A 25083-nucleotide genomic window follows, 5' to 3' on the forward strand; every position below is an offset into this window, starting at 1 on the left:
TGCCAAAGCTAATGCTTTCGTGTATTTTATCCTCACATATATCCCAACATCTCTTGAATTTACACTGTCCAAAGCCAAAGAAAGGCCCTTGTTTTTTGCTCTCTAGGGTTTTAGTAGTCTTCCAATTAGGTTCTCTTGTCTCCTGGCTCTCTCCTTCCTCCTACATATGTGTTAATCTTTAAATGTTGCTCTTGTTCAAAAGCCATCAGCAATTGTTTCCTGTTGTTTATGGAATAAGCTTTATTTAATAGAGTATATTTCCTGCTTTCTGTGGAATAAACTTTATTCATTAAAGTACTGTTTCCTCAGTTTGACACTCAAGTACAGTTAAAATTGGGCTTTCTATAAAATCTGTATACATAGATTAATTTCTCACTATTTCCCATAAGTATGTCCTTTGCTTAAGGCACACAGTAAACTTAAAGGGGCGTATTAATCTGTCAGCAAAATGCTTGAGCATGCCTACACTGTGTAGAGTAATTAGTAGTCTAAGTACAGTAAGGTGATTAAAAAAAATAATGTTTATGTCTTCCTTTAGAAAATTTTTATATCTGTTATAGCAAAATCCCATTTACCTTTGCTCTATAAAAGTAGTTTTCTGAATATAGTTAATATAATGTTTATTTAAAATTTGTAGATCATTTAGTACATTGAGATACTGATTTTTTAATATTTACACTTATGAAAATTTCAACTTATGACAAAAATTTCAAATTTGGGCAGTCCTAGAATTAAAAAGTTTTAAGATATTCAAACAAAATATTTTTTAACTGAAGAAAAGACTTAATTCTTATAGAAGACTTTTTAGATTGTAGTGTAGGAGTTTTCTTTTCCTTTTCTAGAGACCAATTTTTAAGAGGAAGTGAATTTAGGAAAAGCATATTGATTTTACCTTCCTGTTAAATATTTTTTAAAGCTTCATTCCTTTATCAAAAAGATGATAGAGATAATGGGAACATATGATTATTTTAGTACTGTCAGTAATAGTTACTGATTTCTAAGAGTTACAGATTAATTTTGATTTTTTCTTTTATTGTGCTGTCTAGAAATGGGTAAACAGAGAGATATCAAATTTTGACTACCTCATTCAATTAAATACAATGGCAGGACGAACCTATAATGACCTTGCGCAGTATCCTGTGGTGAGTTTTATATAAATCTTGTAAATATGGAATTACCTTTCAGTTTTCTAATACACAAAATATATGTGGATGATATCTAATTTTTATTTTTAAAAAGACATAAAAACTGATTTTGCCTTTCTTTATATTTCTACCGTGCTATTTTCAAGAAGTATGTAAATATGAAGAGTATTTTAAAAATAAAAACACTTTTTCTTTCACTTCATTGAAAATATTCCAGTGGAATTACAGAAAATAATGCTTCTGGTTATTGAACTAAAGATGAATAAACATTTGCAACAGGGAAGAAATAAAGACTATCCCTTTTTGTCTTAGATAAACATTTATATTAGATATGGAGATGGTAGCCTCTCTAGGAAGGAATGTCTAAATTGTAAATTGTGGCTCTTTTAGTTCCCCTGGATTTTACAAGATTATACTTCAGACGAGTTGGATCTTAATAACCCATCTGTATTTCGAGATCTATCCAAACCAATTGGGGTAGTTAATGATAAAAATGCCAAAGCCATGCGAGAAAAGTAAGTGCTTTTCATCCCTTTTGAAAGATGCCCATAGCTTGTTTGAATTTGTATTGATTTCTGCTATGGCCAACCAAGTGTTACTTTTTTTAAATGCACAACTACTTTTGATAATCAGAGTCTGGTAATTCCTTCACTAAGTTTTCTTGAAAATATATCAGTTGTCCTTCAAATATCTTAACTATAGTCTGTGTATTTCCCTTCATTACCAAAGTAAAATTTATATTGTTTAGAATTTCTTTCACCTTGTAATAAGTATGTGCTAAATGGTAATAGGTTCTTGAAATTTTTCTCCCCAGGTATTTTAGACTTAATAACCTACAAATCTAACATTCCATCTAATATAATATTTTGGTGGATATAAAATTAATAATACTAACCTGTTGTTCACCAATAATGTGAATAAAGAACAGTGAAATGTGTGAAAATTTAGAAAGTGATATTTGAATAAGGAAAGGAAATATTTATAGTTCTATATATTTTTGAGCCACCCTTTAAATGTCTCGTACTTTTTTTTTATCCAAAGCCAGCTGCTGACAGTAAAAAATAATCTAATTTTAATTTTCCTTTTTCTCCATGTGAACTTGTGGATGACTTGTCAGTTATGACTTCTAGTAATAAAGACAAAGAGCAATTCTGCAAACAAACTTAGTTGTAGATTTATTTGAGGGTTGATGGTACATTATTTTTCCCCCCCTTTTTGTTTGCAGATCTTCCCCAGGACTTTTTGCAGTGTTTAATATTTGTTGTACTAAATGGAATTTTGCTGTGTATATATTACTCTACTGCCATTAGTCACACTGTTAACATTGTTCCACAGGAAATACTGATCATATAAATTAACTTATTTTATAGATAATCAAAGATACAATTTAATTTAAATTTCAATAGTTTATTTTTTTGCATAGGTACAAATGACTTTGACCCGAAAACTTTCTTTATTCTCCTGAATATTCATGATTTCTATGTAAAAGGAAATTTACCTTAGCTTGATGAACTGATTAGTATTTTGGCTTAAAAATTTCAATGTTTATTGCTTCCAAAAAACTGTTCATTCTTATTTAGATACTATATCCATGAACTCAGATGTCACCATTCAAAACAATTAACAGGATCAGTGATAGTTCTTGCAGAATTATTATATATATCCTTTGCTGATAATCTGATTTAGACCTTCTATTCCACCATCTCCTTTTTTTTTTTTCCTTTTTAAAAAAAATTTTATTAGAGTATAGTTGATTTACAATGTTGTATTAGTTTCAGGTATACAGCAAAGTGATTCAGTTATACATATACATATATTCATTATTTTTCAGATTCTTTACTCATATAGGTTATCACAGAATATTGAGTAGAGTTCCCCGTGCTGTACACATCTCCTTCTTTTACCTTTAGATCGTTAGACATTCATTTTTACAATTCTTGACTGACCTTCTATATTTTTTTCCATTATCTTGGCCACAAAAGGATGTCTAATTATCACATGCTTACAATAAGCAGAAAAATAGAAACAACCTAAATATCTATAAGTAAATAGTTAAATTGTTGTATATTCGTAGATCTAATTTTTATAAATACCGTGTACCTGTTAAAAATAGACTATTCAGGGCTTCCCTGGTGGCGCAGTGGTTGGGAGTCCACCTGCCGATGCAGGGGACGCGGGTTCATGCCCCGGTCCGGAAGGATCCCACATGCGGCGGAGCGGCTGGGGCCGTGAGCCATGGCCTCTGGGCCTGCGCGTCTGGAGCCTGTGCTCCGCAACGGGAGGGGCCACAACAGTGAGAGGCCCGCGAACCGCAAAAAAAAAAAAAAAAAAAAAAAGACTATTCAGTCGTTTCGTAAGATTTTTAAAACTTTTTATTGTCGTGTGGTTGATTTACAATGTTGTGTTAGTTGCTGCTGTACAGCAAAGTGAATCAGTTATACATATTTTGTAAGATATTAACAGAAAATTGTTAGATGAAAAAATAAGTTGTGAACAATATATAATGTATAGTGGTTTTACATTAAAATATATTTTTATATTAAAATATATATTAATTCATAATTCAGGATTGACACATATTCATCAAAATGTTAATGTTAATTATCTCTGGGAAGTGCAATTGTAACTGATTTTAAATTTCTTCATTTTTGGTAGTTTCTCTCTGGTTTCTAATTTATCTATAGTGAATATTATTGCATAATACAAGTGTTCAAAAATCCAATATTAGTGCTATTTTATTGCTCAGAAAAAAGTAATAAATTTTTTTTCATTTATTAACATGACATGATGATACAAATACATAGTTTCTTTTTTTTTTTTTTTTTTTTTGCGGTACGCGGGCCTCTCACTATTGTGGCCTCTCCTGTTGCGGAGCACAGGCTCCAGACGCGCAGGCTCAGCGACCATGGCTCACGGGCCTAGCCGCTCTGTGGCATGTGCGATCTTCCCAGACCGGGGCACGAACCCATGTCCCCTGCATCGGCAGGCGGAGTCTCAACCACTGCACCACCAGGGAAGCCCACAAATACATACTTTCTTAAAAACTGTGTTTTCAGCAATACAATACAAACATATGTCTTTCTAAGTTAATTTTACTATTGTGGTTATAAAACTTTAGTTTCTTTTTTTAGATATGAAAATTTTGAGGATCCTATGGGAACTATTGATAAATTTCATTATGGTACTCACTATTCAAATTCTGCTGGGGTTATGCACTATCTTATTCGTACAGAACCATTCACCACCCTCCACATCCAGCTTCAGAGTGGAAGGTATGTTTTGGGTAAATAAGCTATTTTCTTAAGACTGTATGATAGTGTTGAAAACTCTTTGCCTTCATGTCATGTACTGTTATAACAGGGCCTTATCTTTTTTTTCTCCTCTGTTAGATTTCGATTCATATACTAGCTCCCTAGATAAAAGCAGCCAAACTTGTTTGAGAACAGGTCACTCACACTGACTTACACAAATGACTTTTAAGGTGAATTCCTTTTTACTGCTATCCAGTGTACTTTTGTGATTTTCAACTGGGTTTAGGAATCTACCAGAGATTTAGAGTTAGAACTGATTTAGACCTTGATCCAAGATGTATCCCAGAGATTCAAACCTAACCAATGCCTATGTAGTCCTCCTAAAAATATTTATTAATCAATAGGAATAAAAATAGGGAGAAATAAGGGCCCTTACATTATTAGTAGCAGCTCAAACAGATCTGTGATGCCATTGTATTATCGTATCACCTGTCAGTGTTATAACTTACCTAACTTTCACATTTTCTTAATGATCCTAAAGAAAGAAACTTTTCCAAGAATCCTCCATTCCCCAATGTATCCTCCAGGAAGCTCTCTACTGACTCCCATTTTGTCTTCATGTTGCCTTATTCTTTACCATTATCATTTTGCTTTTTCTACCCAATCAAAAACTATGTAAACATTGCCTGTTCTACTCTTTCCATGTAAATTTTATCTCTCAAAATTAGCCTGGGTTCCTTATTCCTGTCTTTAGTACACCAAGCCTTGGCTATCAAGGAGAGGCTTTGATCACTACACATCTCCAAATGTTACATTTGTCATGAATGCAGGTAATTTTCCTTCCAGGAAAGTGTAACTGGGTCTTTTCAGCTTTTAGTGATTTTATGAATAAATGATTTTTTAAAAAGCTTCAAAAATAGATTCTGTTTGTGCTTCAAAGGACATCATCAAGAAAGTAAAAAAGACAACCAATTCAGTAGGAGAAAATATTTGCAAATTATAGATCTGTTAAGGGACTTGTATCTAGAATATATAAATAATTCTTGCAGTGCAATAATAAAAAGACAAATGACCCAGTTAAAAACTGGACAAAGGGTCTAAATGGACATTTCTCCAAAGAAGATTACAAATTCCCAATAAACATATGATTAACATCGTTAGTCATCAGGGAAATTCAAATCAAAACCAAATTGAGATACCTCTTTACCCACATGAGGCTGGCTATAATAAAAAAGACAGATCATACCTACTGTTGATGAGTATGTTGAGAAATTGGAATAATTATGTACTGGCAGTGGGAATGTAAAATGATGCAGACTCTGTGGAAAACAGTCTGGCAGTACTTCAAAAGGTTAAAGATAGAATTACATATTACCCAGCAATTCTACTCCTACGTATATACCCAAGATAACTGAATACATATGTTCATGCAAACACTTGTACACAAATGTACTTAGCAGCATTATTTATAATAGCCCAAATATGGAAACAACAAAAATACCCATCAACTGGTAAAGGAATAAATAAAATGTGGTATACCCATGCAATAAAATATTATCTGGCATGAGTTAATAAAGGGAATGAAAGATTGATATATGCTACAACATAGATGAACCTTGAAAGCAGTACACTGAATAAAATAAGCCAGACACAAAATGCCATATATTGTATGATTTACATAAAATGTCTAAAATAGACAAATCCATAGAGACAGAAAGTAGATTAGTAGCTGCTCAGGGGTGGAGGGAGAGTGAATGGAGAGTGACTGCTATTAGATGCAGGGTTTCATTTTGGAGTGATGAAAATGTTCTAAAATTGGTTGTGGTGATGGCTACACAGCTCTGCATATACTGAAGGCCGTTGAATTGTTCACTCAGAGCGAATTATATGTATGTTAATTATGTATCAGTAAAGCTGTTCTCCCCCACCCAAACAAAAAGATTCTTCCATTAAAACTGTACGTCTCCTTCAATTTGAACATACCATTATTAGACTTTATTGATGACACAATCATTGACTATAATTAAATTTAGAGTTCTGCTAAGTTCAGCTCTGCTTCAAAACAAGGTTGCTAGGCATAAAGAGTCATATTAGTCATTAACTGTCACTTAGAAGTCATCATTTATGGAATAAATCCAGGAAAACACTATCAAAGGAGATGAAACAGAAGGGATTTATGCTGTTTGTGATTAGCCAAAACAGTAAAATTGCAGCATGACCATGTGAGCTTCTTTCAACTACCATAGGCCCAGGATGGAACTTGAAAATAAAGTTAAAATAAGATAATAGTATATGCAAGTAAAGTATAAAAGCTTTAGCTACAGAACTATTTCCCTAACACCCTCTGGTTTTTAGCAAAAGAGTTTGTAAAGATACTTATGTATCAAGGATTAAATCAGCAGCATTTCCATAGATCTGTTAACTATGTATGTCAATATTATAATACTTAGAGTGATATTTAAACTCTGTAATTTTAAAATATCCAAATAATATTTATTCACTTTCTGTAATAAATTTTACTGATTAAAAATTATGCCATTTTCATCTATTTTAACTAAGATGATTAAAATCATAATATTCAGTTCCTGGCAACAAAATAAGAAAGATTGTCATAAGGAGAGCAACTTGTGTTTTTAGACATTAAAGAGAAAGGTTAAATAAAGAGAAACTAATCATGAGGAAACCTGAAGGAAGATTAAAGGTTTGTTTTAGCCTGTTGTTGCTCTCATTCAGTATTCACTGTTCTCTTTCAATCTCCACATGCAGGTTTGACTGTGCAGATCGACAATTCCATTCCATCCCTGCTACCTGGCAGGCTCTCATGGACAATCCATATGATGTGAAGGAACTTATTCCTGAATTCTTCTATTTCCCAGAATTTTTGGAAAATCAAAATCGTAAGAAATAGATTAAAAATTGGACTGAACAGGTCCCAATGGAGAATCCTGAAAAATATCTTTTAGGACATTTTTGTGATGACCTTTAGATTATTTAAGGTTCATTCTGTCTGTGTATTATTCAGTGACAAGGCTTAAATGATGTTCAGGTACTAGTCTTATCTTCTACGGATTGATTACTGTAGCTTTGTAGTATAGTCTGAAGTCAGGGACCCTGAATCCTCCAGCTCCATTTTTCGTTCTCAAGATTGCTTTGGCTATTCGGGGTCTTTTGTGTTTCCATACAAGTTGTGAAATTTTTTGTTCTAGTTCTGTGAAAAATGTCAGTGGTAGTTTGATAGGGATTGCATTGAATCTGTAGATTGCTTTGGGTAGTAGAGTCATTTTCACAATGTTGATTCTTCCAGTCCAAGAACATGGTATATCTCTCCATCTATTTGTATCATCTTTAATTTCTTTCAGCAGTGTCTTATAATTTTCTACATACAGGTCTTTTGTCTCCTTAGGTAGGTGTATTCCTAGATATTTTACTCTTTTTGTTGCAATGGTAAATGGGAGTGTTTTCTTAATTTCGCTTTCAGATTTTTCATCACTAGTGTATAAGAATGCCAGAGATTGCTGTGCATTAATTTTGCATCCTGCTGCTTTACCAAATTTATTGATTAGCTCTAGTAGTTTTCTGGTAGCATCTTTAGGATTCTCTATGTATAGTATCATGTCATCTGCAAAGAGTGGCAGCTTTACTTCTTCTTTTCCGATTTGGATTCCTTTTATTTCCTTTTCTTCTCTGATTGTTGTGCCTAAAACTTCCAAAACTATGTTGAATAAGAGTGGTGAGAGTGGGCAACCTTGTCTTGTTCCTGATCTTAGTGGGAATGGTTTCAGTTTTTCACCATTGAGGATGATGTTGGCTGTGGGTTTGTCATATATGGCCTTTATTATGTTGAGGAAAGTTCTCTCTATGCCTACTTTCTGGAGGGTTTTTATCAGAAATGCGTGTTGAATTTTGTCAAAAGCTTTCTCTGCATCTATTGAGATGATCATATGATTTTTCTCTTTCAGTTTGTTAATATGGTATGTCACGTTGATTGTTTTGCGTATATTGAAGAATCATTGCATTCCTGGAATAAACCCCACTTGATCATGGTTTATGATCCTTTTAATGTGCTGTTGGATTCTATTTGCTAGTATTTTGTTGAAGAGTTTTGCATCTATGTTCATCAGTGATATTCGCCTGTAGTTTTCTTTCTTTGTGACATCTTTGTCTGGTTTTGGTATCAGGGTGATGGTGGCCTCGTAGAATGAGTTTGGGAGTGTTCCTCCCTCTGCTATATTTTGGAAGAGTTTGAGAAGGATAGGTGTTAGCCCTTCTCTAAATGTTTGATAGAATTCGCCTGTGAAGCCATCTGGTCCTGGGCTTTTGTTTGTTTGAAGATTTTTTTTTTTTTTTTTTTTTTGCGGTACACAGGCCCCTCACTGTTGTGGTCTCTCCCGTTGTGGAGCACAGGCTCCAGATTCGCAGGCTCAGCGGCCACGGCTCACGGGCCTAGCTGCTCCACGGCATGTGGGATCTTCCCGGACCGGGGCATGAACCCCTGTCCCCTGCATCAGCAGGCGGACTCTCAACCACTGCCCCACCAGGGAAGCCCCTGTTGGAAGATTTTTAATCACAGTTTCAATTTCAGTGCTTGTGATTGGTCTGTTCATATTCATTGGTCTGTTTCTTTCTGGTTCTGTCTCGGCAGGTTGTGCATTTCTAGGAATTTGTCCATTTATTCCAGGTTGTCCATTTTATTGGCATAGAGTTGCTTGTAGTAATCTCATGATCCTTTGTATTTCTGCAGTGTCAGTTGTTACTTCTCCTTTTTCATTTCTAATTCTATTGATTTGAGTCTTCTCCCTTTTTTTCTTGATGAGTCTGGCTAATGGTTTATCAATTTTGTTTATCTTCTCAAACAACCAGCTTTTAGTTTTATTGATCTTTGCTATCGTTTCCTTCATTTCTTTTTCATTTATTTCTGATCTGATCTTTATGATTTGTTTCCTTCTGCTGACTTTGGGGTTTTTTTGTTCTTCTTTCTCTAATTGCTTTAGGTGCAAGGTTAGGTTGTTTATTTGAGATGTTTCCTGTTTCTTAAGGTAGGCTTGTATAGCTATAAACTTCCCTCTTAGAACTGCTTTTGCTGCATCCCATAGGTTTTGGGTGGTCGTGTCTCTGTTGTCTTTTGTTTCTAGGTATTTTTTGATTTCCTCTTTGATTTCTTCAGTGATCACTTCATTATTAAGTAGTGTTTTGTTTAGCCTCCATGTGTTTGTATATTTTGCAGATCTTTTCCTGTAATTGATATCTAGTCTCATAGCGTTGTGGTCAGAAAAGATACTTGATATGATTTCAGTTTTCTTAAATTTACCAACGCTATATTTGTGACCCAAGATATGTGTCCTTTCTTTTTTTTTTTTTCTTTGCGGTACGCGGCCCTCTCACTGTTGTGGCCTCTGACGTTGCGGAGCGCAGGCTCCGGACGCACAGGCTCAGCAGCCTTGACTCACGAGCCCAGCGGCTCTGCAGCATGTGGGATCACCCCGACCTGGGCACGAACCCGTGTCTCCTGCATCAGCAGGCGGACTCTCAACCACTGTGCCACCAGGGAAGCCCTGTCCTTTCTTAAATTTGAGAAACCCTTTCTCATAATCTCCCTTCACTGTCCAGAGCTGTGTCATATACCAACCCCTATGCCAGTCACCTACAACAAGCATGAAATATAAGACAGGATGGACACTTGAATTAAAGCAAGGTTCTTCTACCAGATAAGGAGGAATGGCTATCAGGTGGCCAACAATATCTGCTATACAATAGTTGGGTTAAGGCCACACACCCTGTGCATCCTATCATTCTGTGACACTTGAACCTGTCTTCAGCTTTAAGGACACACTGATATTTTTAGGCAGCATCTTTAATGAAGGTCTTTTGTGTTGACACTTTTCCCTTTCCACACTGTATGAATAAGAAAATTTCATCTTTGGGACAATTTTGTCAAAAGTACTGTGTTCTAACTAGAATGAGCAAATCTTTATTATGTCAGTATCTACTTAAAATAGTGGTATATAAATATATTGTTTTTCCATAACACAAACAAGTCATTTTAAGTTTTAAGTTATACCAAAAAGCTCTAAGGAGCTCTATTTTGTAAATTAACCATTAGAAGGACTATGTTAATTATTTTTAATGTAAGAAGAATGCTTACTGTTGCATTTTTGTTCAGGTTAAGGGTTTTGGTCATAACTATAATTTCCTCCACTTTTTTCAGCAAAAAATAAACTATTATCTGATTTATCTTCTAATAACTAATTTTAAACTATCTTATTTTCATTTACCTTTTTATTCAACTGATAAAATGCATTCCAATAAATAAGAATTATTTTTACCTGTTCAATAAATTTATATCAAGAAGGGAACTTGATGGGGGGGAGGGATAGATTGGGAGTTTGGGTTTGACATGTACACAGGGCTATATTTAAAATACATAGCCAACAAGGACCTGCTGTATAGCACAGGGAACTCTGCTCAATACTCTAATAACCTTAATGGGAAAAGAATTTGAAAAAGAATAGATACATGTATATGTATGGCTGAGTGCTTTGCTGTGCATGTGAAGCTAACAGGGCATTGTTGATCAACTATATTCCAATATAAAATAAAAATTTTAAAAAAAGAGAAAGGAACTTGATTCTCACCTTTTACTCTTAATAAAAGAAGAAAAGCATTCAGTTTTGCTAAGTAATGTACCCTTTTATTTGTTTTACTTGATTTATTTAAATCTAAAATGATTTGATACGTTTATCTTTTACATGTCTTAGAATTTAACTTGGGTCGTCTACAAGTTTCCAGAGAACTAGTAAATGATGTCATTCTCCCCAAATGGGCTAAGTCAGCTGAAGATTTCATCTATAAACATAGGAAAGCTCTGGTAAGATTTTTGTGTTTAGTTATTAGACAATCAATAAGATAAAGATCTATGTGTTTTCCAGAGGATGATGGAATAAAGTATATCTATTATTTTCCTGGATTAATTTGTAATCTATTATATGTGCTGTTTTAGAAAGTATAATATAGTAATTTATTTTGAGGTTATGGATCTTCTGATATAGTAGTACAGTCCTATGGATGTATGCAAAAAAATTTTTTTTCACTTCTATGAGATATCTACCTATTGTATGTGAACCTATTTTGGTCATAGTTTGATTTTCACAGTTCCCACATTTGTTTCAAATCTAACAAGAATAAGTACATCTATTTTCCTCTGAAGGATTCCAGTAAGTTTTTAATAAGACAGCTAAATAAATCCTAAATGCCACTTAAAAATTTTACTCGTTTTTTAGCTAAATTTCCATTTTGGAATTGAAGGACTAGTGAGAGTTAGTTTAATGTTGCTATTGTATTATTATCTTGCAGATAATGCTTTTTTCCCCCACAAGAGCCCACTTAGCTTTCTATCTAAACTGAAATGTTACAGATTCTGAAACTAAATAGGCCAGTACTTGGAAACATTCCTTGTCATTAGTACATAGTTAGTCAAGTTTACAAAATACAGGATTACATTTTAATATTTGTAAGCAATGCATGAATAAGGAATTGGGAAAAAATAAAACAACTCTGAAAAATAATCTGTTACTTTTTAACTAGGCAGGAACTTCTCAGATGCTTCCTTCTGTGTTATCTATGACAGTAAGTAGGGGTCCAGGATTTTAGGAAGACATACTCCTCATTAATAAGAGGTTAGAAGTTTGTGTTTCAGTTATGTATTGCCGTGTAACCAACTATCCCAAAATTTAGTGGCTTAAAACTATAGCCATTTTATTATTTCTCATGCTTATGTGAGTTGACTTGCCTCAACTGGGCAGTTCTTCTGGTCTTGCTTAAGGTTCTCATCCCCTTGCAGTCATATGGCAGCTAAGGTCGGAGTCATCTAGAGGCTGCCTTGAGACACTGGGATGCTGACTTTTCTCCCTCTCCCTGTAGTCTCAGGATATCTCCTCTTCATGTGGTCTCTCTAACTGATTAGCCAGACTTCTTACCTGGCAGCTCAAGGCCCCCCAAGAATGTAAAAGTGGAAGCTTCTAGACTTTCTTGAGGCCTAAGGCTGTGAACTGTCACAGTATCACTTCTGCCTTCTTGTCATGGTTAAATAGTAACAGGATGAGTGCAGATTCCAGAGGAAAGAAAGTAAACTCCATCTCTTAATGGTTGGAGTGAGAAAGAATTTGCGGCTATCTTTAATCCACCATTCACAGGCTGCCCTCTGGCCACAAAGTATTTACATTCCTTCTACATGCAAAATGTACATACGTCCTCTCAAGACCTTCCCAAAGTCTCAGCTCCTTAAGGCAGGGATCTACAGACTTTTTCCCGTAAAAGACCAGCTAGTAAATATTTTCATTGGCCGTAAACTTAGTCTGTGTTGAAATTCTGCCATTGTAGTGCAAAAGAAAATGGGGGTATGGCTGTGTTCTGCTAATCTACAAACCTGGCTGCTAGTAAGGTTTGGCCCACAAACAGTAGTTTGCTGATCCTTGCATAAAGGCATGAGGCCTGAAGTCCAGAATCTTACTAGTCATCTAAATCAAATCCATGTGTGGATGAAACTACTCCAGTGTCTCCTCTTGTATCTGAAGACTGAAGTAAGGAGACAAGTTATCTGCCCCCCATGTAACAGTGGTGTAACAAGGACAGGAAAACTATAATAGACACTAACATTCAAAAGGAAGCGAGGAAACAGAGGCACCTAGCCTCTTGTTTATAACAATTCAGAATTCCAGCAGGGACATGCTCTCAGTTACTTTACTAGGGCCCAGTGCTATTCCCTGATATTGGTTCTCCATGCATCTTTTTGTTCTACCCTTAGGCTCTTGGCTTTTCACTCTGAGTCATTCTTTTCCATAAAAACTAAAACAAAAAAACATTGTTTACAAGACTATCTTTGCAAGCCTCTTTCCTAACCATGATAAGCTGGAAGCCAAAGTCTCTTTTATTTTTTGAACAGTTTTTAACTTTTTCAGCTTGAATTAATGCAGTTTCTTTTAAAATGTTATGGGTTTCTTATGCATCAACTCTGTTGGGCAAAAACCATTCCACATTACTTTGTGAGATAGTTCATTATCTCCTTTGGGCTGAGTGGGAGGCTACAATGGGAAAATGTTCTTAAGGTTAAGATGCTCTTATTGTCTAGATAGGTGGGTCTGTGACACACAACCTAAAATCTTTGAGATCTCAGCAGATTGTTTTTTAGCCACACTCCTGATCTAAACTTTTGCCCAAGGCCATATTTTACTGGAAACATTCTGATTTAAGCATTAACTTACACCATTTCTCACTTTGAGAGTCTTTGCTTTCTAGTGATCCTGGAAATGAGAAATAATTTTCGTGCCCAGCAAGACCCAGCTCCTTTATATACTTTTAAAATTATGCTTAAAACCCAAACAGTTCATTTTTAAAACTCATCCTTGCTCCTCCCACACATAATCACAGGCAGCTAAAAGAAACCAATTAGCATTTAAAAACATTCTGCCTGGAAATCTCTGTCCCCAGATCCAAGAGTTCATTAGGTACCCTTTCTATCGTTCATGTAACGAAAACATGAGTTCCCTTTTCTCCTGTCTCCAATAACAATTTTCTTACGGTCTTTCAACTCCTCACTAACAGGCTCCGGGTTCTTTAAGCTTCTGCCTGCCACCAAGTTCACCTCTTAGTTGGCTGTGTGGGTGTGTGTGGAGGGAGTGATTTTTCAGCTATCTTCAGTCCACCCCAGTGCAGTTTCCTTGTTTCCTTGAATTGAATTTCTGGACTATTTCAGTGGAATTTTCACAACAAAGATGTATTCCACAGCTATCATTAATTTTTTTGTTGTTCTTATTTGGACTATAAGAATATTTGTTATTTTCTTCACCCATTAGTTAGATATATATGTAGTAAATATTAATAAATATGTCTACATTTTACTAGATAGAATATAGTCAAATTGGATCAATGTTTAACATGATTTTGAGATCATTTTATTTACAGTGATAAGATTTGTGTGTGGAAATGCTTAAAATGCTCTTATTTTTTTAAAGGACCTATCATTACGTTGTAGTTGGAAGGTATCTCTATATTAATTGCTAAATTTGTTTTTTTTTCTAGGAGTCTGAATATGTTTCTGCTCATCTTCATGAATGGATAGATCTGATTTTTGGCTATAAACAGAGGGGGCCAGCTGCAGTGGAGGCACTCAATGTTTTCTATTACTGTAGTTATGAAGGTATAAGCCTATACTTTTTCTCTTATGTTAATAAAAAATATTATTTAATATGTGTTTATACATGGTATTTTTGGCATAACTATTTAACACAAGAAAGACTACATTTAAAAAATAATTTTAGTTATCTTTTCTATTTGAAAGGCTGCTGCTTTTTAAAAAAATAGTAGTTAAAATGTCAATTATTGGTGGCATAAAAGATTTTGATCTCTGGCCATATGTATCCTATTCAGTTGGGTCTGAGTATTCTGTATTAAATTGTTAGCAGGCATTATATAAGAGTTTTTAAAATTAAAATAACAAATTCTTCCAATGATAATAAGATGACAGTATTCTAATGTTTAGCTCTGGATCAAGAACATTTTCTGAAGGCTTTGAAAGGCTTAAGAAGGAGTTCTTTCCTAATCCTTCCATAGAGCTAATAGTTCTAAAGTTTATAAATAGTGTGAAGTTTTATGAATTTGAGCAGAACCCACGTGACTTTTGGTAAATAGACAAGCATGTTTTTACCTTGCTGTATTCATTTGATAACAGTTTTGTAGGAAGGTAGTATAGCATGGTGGTTAGGAGCAGTCTTTGAAATCAGACTTTACCTAGTTTGGTCAATTACTAGCTATGTAACAATAGGGATTAAGTATGGCTGGTATAATCAGCCAGAATATCACCTTGCCCAACTTTTGTTAGATAAACTAATTTATAGCAGTAATTTTGTGTGGTTATTACACTTGTTTCAGCTTAACTATCGTGAAGAAAGCAATCAGGTGTACTATGAGTATAGTGTGCATTTTTATAAGAGAAACTTTTATAGACTACCAGTTAACTTTTGTTTAAAATATTTTAGTTCTAAACAGTGGGTGGAATTTATTTTTGTACATATTTAATATCTGAAGCTTTACTGATTTTTTAAAAGTTATCTCTTTACAGTAGTTTTATAAATTGATGAATGGAATAATATTTTGTTGAAAATATACTAATCAGTCTCTGATATGTTAAACAGTTGTGTGGCTTGCTGATTTGTTTTCGATCTATAGTGAATTGACTACTTCTCTTGGTTTTAGGAGCTGTGGATCTGGATGCCTTAACAGATGAGAAGGAAAGAAAAGCCTTAGAAGGGATGATTAACAATTTTGGGCAAACACCTTGTCAACTGTTAAAGGTAAAGCATAAAAGTTATTGATTACCGAAGTCCAGAATTTAATTTCTAAGGAATAGTACTACCAGTAATTTTCAAGGTTTTTAATGATTTAAAACCTAATTTCAGAATTATCTAGAATTTGGAAAAAATTATACTGTCACTTTAAAAATAAATAGATTTAAATGATTGTTCCTATTTTTTTAAATTAATTTATTTATTTTTGGCTGTGTTGGGTCTTCCATTTCTGTGCGAGGGCTTTCTCTAGTTGCGGCAAGTGGGGGCCACTCTTCATCGCGGTGCGTGGGCCTTTCACTGTCGTGGCCTCTTGTTGCGGGGCACAGGCTCCAGACATGCAGGCTCAGTAGTTGTTGCTCACGGGCCTAGTTGCTCCGCGGCATGTGGGATCTTCCCAGACCAGGGCTTGAAGCCGTGTCCCCTGCATTGACAGACAGATTCTCAACCACTGTGCCACCAGGGAAGCCCATGATTGTTCCTATTTTGAATGTCAAAATATTGCAGTCAAAATCCACATATTCAGTCAATTTGTCTTAAGTCACAAAGGATTTATATTTACTCAGAAAGCCAATCACATTTATTTTGTTGTTTCTGGGAAAGGAAAAGGTGAGGTTGAAGGCCCCTGTCAGGTGAGCCTTCCTCCCTCCTTTATTAAATGGAGAAGTAGCTCTAACTGAGTACCGGTTAGGTTATACCATTAAAGCTGTTCTAATACTGGGACTCATTGCATGTATAAGACTTTTAGTAGCTGACATCTGCCCCCAAAGGGTTCTTATCATCCAGAGCCCAAACCCAGTCCTAAAAATCAAATTGCAGAATATATAAAATCGAAGTATAGATATTACTGTATTTCTTTTCCCATCCTAGTATCTGAAGTTAAATTATTGTCTTCCTGATTGCATACAGCTTTGGATTCATAGAAGTTAATCCAGTATTAGCTTGCAAAGACGTCTTGATCTTTGTTAGTATATGAATTTGGAAATGAGGAATACATAATAATATACCATTTATTAAGTTGATACTTTCCTATGCAAGCACTGTGCTAAGTGATTTACCTAACTTCACAGTAAATATTCAATTATCCTTACTTTTTACATGATGAAGCCGTATTTCATAGAAATTAATACCTAGCCTACAACACCTTAGAAAAATCAAATACTTTTTTCCAACTTTATACAACTAGAATGTGACTGGGACAGAATTTGGATGCATGATCATCTAACTCCAAATCCTTTCTTCCATGCCATGTTTCCTCTGAATTAATAGCTGTAAGCCCCCTTGTTGAACTTGTAGATCATTTTTCCATTCTTATGGGCTGTTATTTATATCCTAATTATGACACTTCCACCTTAGTTAGTTGTATATATATTCATTTGCCTCACTATAATATGTTAAAGGCAGCAACTTTTTAAAAATCATTTTTGTATCTTTCTTGCATATAGTTTGTGGGCAGTAAGTATTTGTTGAACTGAAATCTCCACAGCTATAACAGCAACAGTATATCTAAACTCTGGCTTATAGATGAACTTCTGTTAATTCAGTTATCAGACCAAGATTTATAATTGTGACTATTCCTTAGCAACAGTTTGAATCCTCCAACATTGATTTTTGCAGAATACTCATATTTGAAATCAGTCTTTATTCCTTACCTGCTGATAGTCAGAAGGCAAAAGTAACAGAATAAAACACAACACTTCATTGGACTTTGAAATAGATTCTATAATATTTTTGTAGCAGCTTTATTTTTTTTTTTTACAAGGGCAGTGCTAATTAGTTTTTAAGATAAAAAATGACAAAAATCAGCTTTTGATTTCAAATAAAGTGAATAATACTCACATGGATAATTCAGAGATAAATATTGAATTAGAGCTCTTAAATCTGTTTCCCATAATCTAATATTTTGCAATGGAGATAGAATCCTCTTTAGCTAGATTTCTATTCTGCATTTTAACTGTGGCATTGGAATATTAATTTGACTTGTAATTTTCTTCTCATTTAAAAAGGTGATAATATCTTTTGTTTCTGACATTAAAGGTAAGGAATAATAATAACTTATTTGAAAAGCAATGCAGTAATATCTATAATTTGATTCTGAGAATATTGACATTCAAATCTTATTTCAGGAATTAAAGATTCACCCGTATTATAAATTTTGACTTTTGAATAATGTATTTAATTTTACCAAACATATACATAAGCATGTACCATATTTATGGTACTTTTCTATGTGTTGAAAATCCAAAAATGAATATGACTTATTTTCTGACTTTAAGGTACCTATTGTCTAGTTGGGAAAGACCATAACCAACTATATGTAATACAACATAGAAAGAAATAAGTACTAAATAAAATACTAAATAATGTAGTGTGCTGAGAAAAATAATAGAATAGTTAATTCTGCCTTAGAGATTCAAGGGAGAGATCAGTACGAAAAACTTTAAAGTAGAAGTAGGGTTTCTCTGGGAATGAAGAGGGCCCGAACTCTGCCAAGGAAATTGAGCAAAAGCCAGGAGTTGTCAATAGTGCATGGTATGTAATCCATCATAGCTAGAGTCTGGTATGTATGAAGGAATATGGTGAGAGATGTTTTAATGTAATTATGGAATTATTTTTTTCTTAATTTTTTTTTGAAGGAACCACACCCTTCTAGATTATCAGCAGAGGAAGCAGTGCAGAAGCAAACCAAAACAGACACTTCAACCTTTAACTTATTTCAATACCTCCCTGAACTCAAGTCATTTTTTATAGAGGTAATATCCAATTTGATAATATCAAAGGATTTTCTCTGTGATTTCTGTACACTTCATTGTTCCTTTTGTTCTTTAATGGAGAGGGTGGATTTTAATACTTAATCCAAAATAGTAAATAATACTTCAGTATTATGTTCTTAGATTTTTTAAAACAACCTTGTTGAAAGCTTTTGTTTGCTGCTGTAATGTTTGTTTTGGCTTTCTTTCTTCCAACCTCACGTTCTCCCGAAGGAAACATAAAGAGGAAGAATAATTTGACTTAAATTGCTTTTTGTGTAGTTGAGATGATATATAGAGGAAGTCTGAAATAACTTTTAATTACAGTGTCTACTCACATATAAAATATGGCCCGTGAGTCAGATTGTTAATTGATGATGTCAGAAGGAATAGTCAAGTGGAGCAAGATAGATAGTTAATGCTGTTCTTGAAAGAGTACCTTCAAATTCACATGTTTAAATATACATATTGAATTACAGTTGATTCTTGAACAACACAGGTTTGAACAGTGTGGGTCTACTTATACATGGATTTTTTTTCAATAGTAAATACTACGGTACTACATAATCTGGGATTGGTTGAATTTGTGGGTGCAGAACTGCAGATAAGGAAGAAGCACAGATACAGATATTATATTTATATATAAATTATATAATAATGCATGGAGGGTTGGTGTCCCAAACCCCTGAGTTGTTCAAGGGTCAGCTGTTCTTTGAATAGTTCAGAATGTGAATATGAAATGCATTAATACCTATAAATTTGGTTAGGACGGATAATAGTAACTCTTTTGGAAGAATACAAAATGATAAAAAGTTACTAAGAATAGATTGGAGATGTGCATAGAACAAGGAATAACTCTCATGCCATACAGCAAACGGTGGTAAATGTTTTCTTAAAGGGCCAGATCGTAAATATTTTGGACTTTGTACCTACATATCATTTGAAGGTGCTTAATTCTTCCAGTAATGAAATGTGACAACATGATTTTGTCTCCCAGGGAAGCTCATTAGAGACTCAGCTCTGCCTAGCACATTCCAAAATTCTAGACTCCCAAAAGAAAAGCCTGTATTCAGACGATTGTTTGCACAAATAGTCTAGGCATAGTGAGCCACGTGTATTATTGAAGACAAGTTTTATATCAGTGTAAGGATGTCTTTGCCTGCCAAGTTCCCTGATGCCAGGCAATGGCCAACCTTGCAAGCAGCCTTTCTAAGGTGAGCAGTCTCAGTCCTGCTATGTTAACTTTTGGCTACACATAGGGCAACCCACAAAACCCTATTTGACCCCTAAAATGATGGACATGTAATAAGATATTATGTAATGCTGATAAAAGTATTTTCATCATATCTAATCATTTGTGGCATTGTTTTTTATAGTACAATACATTCTGAGTTCTGTCTGCAGATGCAATGGCATTTGCCCCTCTCTGCACCCACCCCAAGTCACAGGGTAGCTTTCCTCAGGGCCAGTGTCTGGAGCAGGATTAAGAACACAATAGATATCCTTGGGTACCAATAATTGTTAATCCCTTTTCATCATCATACAAGAAGGTGTTTCCCACTCATTCATATGAAAAGAGAAGGCCTCTTTTAGTTCTCTTCCTAGGTATTAAAATGGTGAAGAAAATTGACGTAGCAGTGAAAGCAAGGGGCTTATTAAATGGATTTCTTCAGATACCATTTCCATTTATGCTGTTTCAATGTCAGTTGTCTTCTCTTGATTAATTCACAGTATGAAGGGAAAAGATATGCATTAACTTCATGTGGTTATACATCATTATTTAGTTCATATAAAGCTCTTAGAAAAGCACCTAGCACATCATATGTACCCACTAATGTTAGTTAGGTTATAATTTATCTAATAAAAGTTAGGTGTAATTTATAAACTATTGTCACATCAAAAAACTTATTTCAAATCGTTTTTCTCTTTCACACTGTAATAAGATAATGGTGGATGTTTTCTGAAGACTGTCTTTATTTTCTGGTCCTTTGTTGTAGCTTTCAGGAAGGGCCTCAGGTAATGGAATAGATCTATTTTTTGAAAGTTAAACCCAAAAGGAAAATTCCATAAAATAGAACTAGTTTTCCCATTTCACTTATTTGAGAAATGTTTTCTTATATGGTCTGTATTTTCTACTTTATATTCATGTCAGTACGGCATGGGAAAAGGAAAGGTTTTAAATCACTGGCTGTTTTAAATGGTTGACACTCCTTGAAATCTACATCCTTGTTTAACAGCAGCATAGTGGAATACAAGAGGTGATGGGTTTCAGAACTTTCAAGTCTGCCATTCAAACATGGTATATAATTCCTTTCGTATGTTTAAAATTAAGTGATGATATGTTTTGATAAAGTACAAGGCTGTATCTCAGGGTTTATCTTTAAAGAAATAGAAGTTTTCAATAATTTTTACCTAATAAAGATAGTAGAACCAGCCACTAAACCTCTGTCCTTTATTTTATAGGGAATTAGTGATGGTATTCCACTAATAAAGGCCATTGTCCCCAAAAATCAGTCTCGTTCTTTTATTTCACAAGGCAGTCCTGAGTTACTGGTAAGTTGATTTATACCTTTTCACACTGCCATGTCTATATCCATTACAACTTATGAAAAAAATTGAGAAAATAAAAAAATTTTATAAGTCTTTTTTAAAAGCATAGGTAGGGGAATTCCCTGGAGGTCCAGTGGTTAGGGCTCCACACTTCCACTGCAGGGGGCCTGAGTTCGATCCCTGGTAGCCTGGTGGGGGAACGAAGATCCCACATGCTGCACAGCACGGCCAAATAAAAAAAGAGAGAAAATTTTAAAATAGAATTAATTTGACCAAGTATAAAAATGTATCTTTTAGGGGCTTCCCTGGTGGCCCTGGTCCGGGAGGATCCCACATGCCGCGGAGCGGCTGGACCCGTGGGCCATGGCTGCTGAGCCTGCATGTCCCGAGCCTGTGCTCCGCTACGGGAGAGGCCACAACAGTTAGAGGCCCGCGTACCGCCCCCCCCCCAAAAAAAAAGTATCTCTTATTTACAGAGCTTTTAAGTAGTTCTATAATCCTTTTTTTAAAAAATAAATTTATTTATTTATGGCTGCATTGGGTCTTGATTGCTGTGCGCGGGCTTTCTCTAGTTGCAGTGAGCGGGGGCTACTCTTTGTTGTGGTGCACAGGCTTCTCACTGCGGTGGCTTCTCTTGTTGCGGAGCACGGGCTCTAGGTGTGCAGGCTTCAGTAGTTGTGGCACTTGGGCTCAGTAGTTGTGGCACACGGGCTTAGTTGCTCCGTGGCACGTGGGATCTTCCTGGACCAGGGCTCGAACCCGTGTCCCCTTCATTGGCAGGCGGATTCTTAACCACTGCGCCACGAGGGAAGTCCTAGTTCTGTAATTCTAAAATTTATTTGGAATAATAAATATGTGAAAATACCAGGAAATTTTGTACAAGAAAATTGTGATGTAACTTCTTACTAGATGTTAAAATTTATCATAAGCAGTGAGAATAATGAAAATGAGATATAATACAGAATTGATAAAGGTCCGTCCACATGCAGGACATATTAGTGAGTACTTGAATTTCGTCATTTAATCCACCTAACAATCCTGTGAGATAGGCACAATTATTATTTCCCTTCCTCAGATGAGGAATTAAAACTCAGAAGTAGCTTGCTCAAAGTCACAGAGCTAGCAAGGAAGGGACCCTGGCAAATGGACCAAACCTAGGTCTGTCTTATTCTAATTCTGTCACTTAGAAATGATAAAAATTGAGCATAGCACAGTGAAAAGTAGAAATTCCAGAGTTAAACCTATTTTTCTAATTATCCATATTGTGTGTTTGCATCGAAAAAACATCTAGAAAGATATACAAAAATAATAAGTACTCTTGAGTGGCAGAATTCTTGTGATTTTTCAGTTTTAATACCTGTATATTTTTAAATTATCTGAATTTTTTTTTTGGTAATCTGTTACTTTTATCAAGGGAGAATAAAACTTTCCATTTTTAATGCAAATATTCACTGTTACTGTCCCTAATAAAGGGAGACCTTCTTAATAATTCTTCATAAGATCTATTTATGATTTATGTTCTAAATGATAGGTGTCTTATTTTTATGGTAAGACTTGATCCTTAATTTCTTCTGACTGCCAACTAATAGATGCTAGTAAACTTTGAGAAATTTTGAGGAAAATAATCTTATACTAAAGAAAGATACATTGGGACAGCTTTTCTTGCAGTAGGATAACAATGAGCTTTTTAACCATTTGAATTATTTTAAGACTTTCTTAATGAGTCTCATGTTTTAAGTACACAATCCCACACTACTCCCTAAGTGACAAATGCTAACATCATGTGAGCATTTGGTTATTCTATGTCATTTTCTTTAATTTTCATTTAATGTTTGTCTTCATGTGTTTCTTTTCCAGATAACAGTAAGCATGAATTACGTTATTGGAACCCATGGATGGCTGCCTTACGACAGAAACATTTCTAATTACTTTACATTCATCAGGGATCAAACTGTGACAAATCCAAAGTAAGTAAGTGAACATTTAAAGCAAAACAGGTACAGCTAGTACCTTATTGCCAGGAAAAGCAAATAGATTAAACTTTCCAACTTCCAGCTTTCCTGATCCTGGCATACCCTTATCTTGTCTACTTTGAGGCTGTTAACAGAATTGACAGTCTTACTAAATTGGCTTTGAAAGTCAAGATTTAAATCTTTTCCACACCTTCACCAATCTCAACTTCTTTACACTTAACCCTTGAGACTATTTTGTTACATGTATTTTTGTTTAATGAATAAGATTAATGTAGTTTATGAATGTATTTATCACTTATCAGTAGACATTTCAAAATGAACAGTTGAACAGACTTATTTTTTATTTCTTTTTGGAGAGATTAAAAAAATAGTTCATATCTGTCTAAGTGATCTTTTAAAGAAGAGTCTAATATTTAATTGTGTTTACAGAACTCAGCGTAGTATGAATGGACCTTTTGCTCCAGGGCTGGAGATCACTTCTAAGCTATTTATAGTATCACATGATGCAAAGTTGCTTTTTAGTGCTGGACACTGGGATAATAGCATTCAAGTGATGTCACTTACAAAAGGCAAAATTGTTTCACACAATATCAGACATATGGGTAAGCATTAACTTTTTTTTCCCTGTAAAAAATTTTTTCTGTTTTTTTCCTAACCATAATAGTAGTACATACTCCTTATAAAAAGCATAAATTTTACCTTTGAAGCTAAGTGAACTTTTTAATAGAGTTATGTTATGAATATTATATTCTTTCTTTAAGAGTGTCTAATGTATTTTGGTTATACTAAGCACTATATAAATTAAATACAGCTTCATAGTATCTGAAAGATGCTAGGCTAAGTCTGAAAAAATTGGTTGCTAGAATTAGAATTTTATGAAAAAATGGTAAAAAAAAAATCTGTCATAGTTGAATAAGAAATCAACTGTCCTATTCTTTAGTAGTAAAGCATGAGAGAGGTAAAATTGTTGAATATAGTTTAACCAGATGCTTCCTTTTTTTTTTTTAACCTTTATCTATCTATCTATCTATCTACTTATTTATTTTGGGCTGTGTTGGGTCTTAGTTGCAGCACATGGGATCTTTTGTTGCAGCACGCGGGCTCTTCATTGTGGCGCGCAGGCTTCTCTGTAGTTGTGGCGCGCGGGCTCCAGAGTGTGTGGGCTCTCTAGTTGCTGCACATGGGCTTAGTTGCCCCGCGGCATGTGGTATCCTAGTTCCCCGACCAGGGATCGAACCCAGGTCCCCAACATTGAAAGCCGGATTCTTAACCACTGGACCACCAGGGAAGTCCCTAACCTGGTGTTCTTAGTGTCTCAGTCTTTTCAATGTAAGAATAAAACATTGAGTAGATTTTTTCCTAATAAAACCATTAGGGAAGGGGAATGGAGTCTGTTACTAATTCTGCGCCAGTGACTCCCAAGGTGTCACTTAGCTCAGGTTTTTACAGTTTAGGAAAAATGTATTTTATGTTGTGAATTTACAGTGTAATATGTACTATTTTGGCTACGGACACATATTCTATAGGATTGCAGTTCCAGGGGGAATAGAAGGTGAATGGGGATAAGAGAGTAAGGGAGCAGAGAAGCATATCAAAATTAAGTGAGGATCCATTTAAAAGCTACCTAATCTCCTGCCAATATTTTTGACAGGCATTCCCTTGCCTCATGTCTACTCTTCACCATCAAAGAAGGGTGGCCTCAAAGAAAGCTCTCCTACATGATTTTAGTGCTGCTCCTTTTTTATATCAGTCTTTCCCAGTGCTTTTCCAATGCCATTCCTACATTTCTCCCTGCTAGAACAACTAATTTAGTAATAGTTTGAACATGACCTAAAATTGCCCTTATGATTCTGTTCTAGCCAAACTATGCCATTTCATTTTTTTACATTCCTTTTTCTTACAGATATTGTGACTTGTTTGGCTACAGATTACTGTGGAATACATTTGATTTCTGGTTCCAGAGATACTACATGTATGGTATGGCAGATAACCCAACAGGTAGTCACTCATTTAAATACTCTTGGTTTGGATCAGAGATTCACCCTGGGAATACTATTGAGATGTTCTAATAGAATACT

At 34.8% G+C, this 25083-nt stretch overlaps 1 protein-coding gene across 2 annotated transcripts in view; it reads left to right on the forward strand.

Moving 5' to 3' along the window:
* NBEAL1 (neurobeachin like 1) overlaps positions 1 to 25083 on the forward strand; it is a 178036-nt gene that overhangs the window by 135502 nt on the left and 17451 nt on the right. For both annotated transcript variants that reach the window (XM_079925384.1, XM_079925385.1), the window contains 12 exons: positions 1047 to 1142; positions 1536 to 1660; positions 4277 to 4417; positions 7163 to 7293; positions 11152 to 11261; positions 14471 to 14588; positions 15644 to 15741; positions 18369 to 18485; positions 20946 to 21035; positions 22890 to 22999; positions 23435 to 23607; positions 24909 to 25003. In XM_079925384.1, coding sequence (XP_079781510.1) covers positions 1047 to 1142; positions 1536 to 1660; positions 4277 to 4417; positions 7163 to 7293; positions 11152 to 11261; positions 14471 to 14588; positions 15644 to 15741; positions 18369 to 18485; positions 20946 to 21035; positions 22890 to 22999; positions 23435 to 23607; positions 24909 to 25003 — 1404 coding nt within the window. The remainder of the gene's footprint in view (positions 1 to 1046; positions 1143 to 1535; positions 1661 to 4276; positions 4418 to 7162; positions 7294 to 11151; positions 11262 to 14470; positions 14589 to 15643; positions 15742 to 18368; positions 18486 to 20945; positions 21036 to 22889; positions 23000 to 23434; positions 23608 to 24908; positions 25004 to 25083) is intronic.

This window comes from Stenella coeruleoalba, assembly GCF_951394435.1.
Source record: "Stenella coeruleoalba genome assembly, chromosome: 6".
Classification (NCBI taxonomy): Eukaryota; Metazoa; Chordata; class Mammalia; order Artiodactyla; family Delphinidae; genus Stenella; species Stenella coeruleoalba.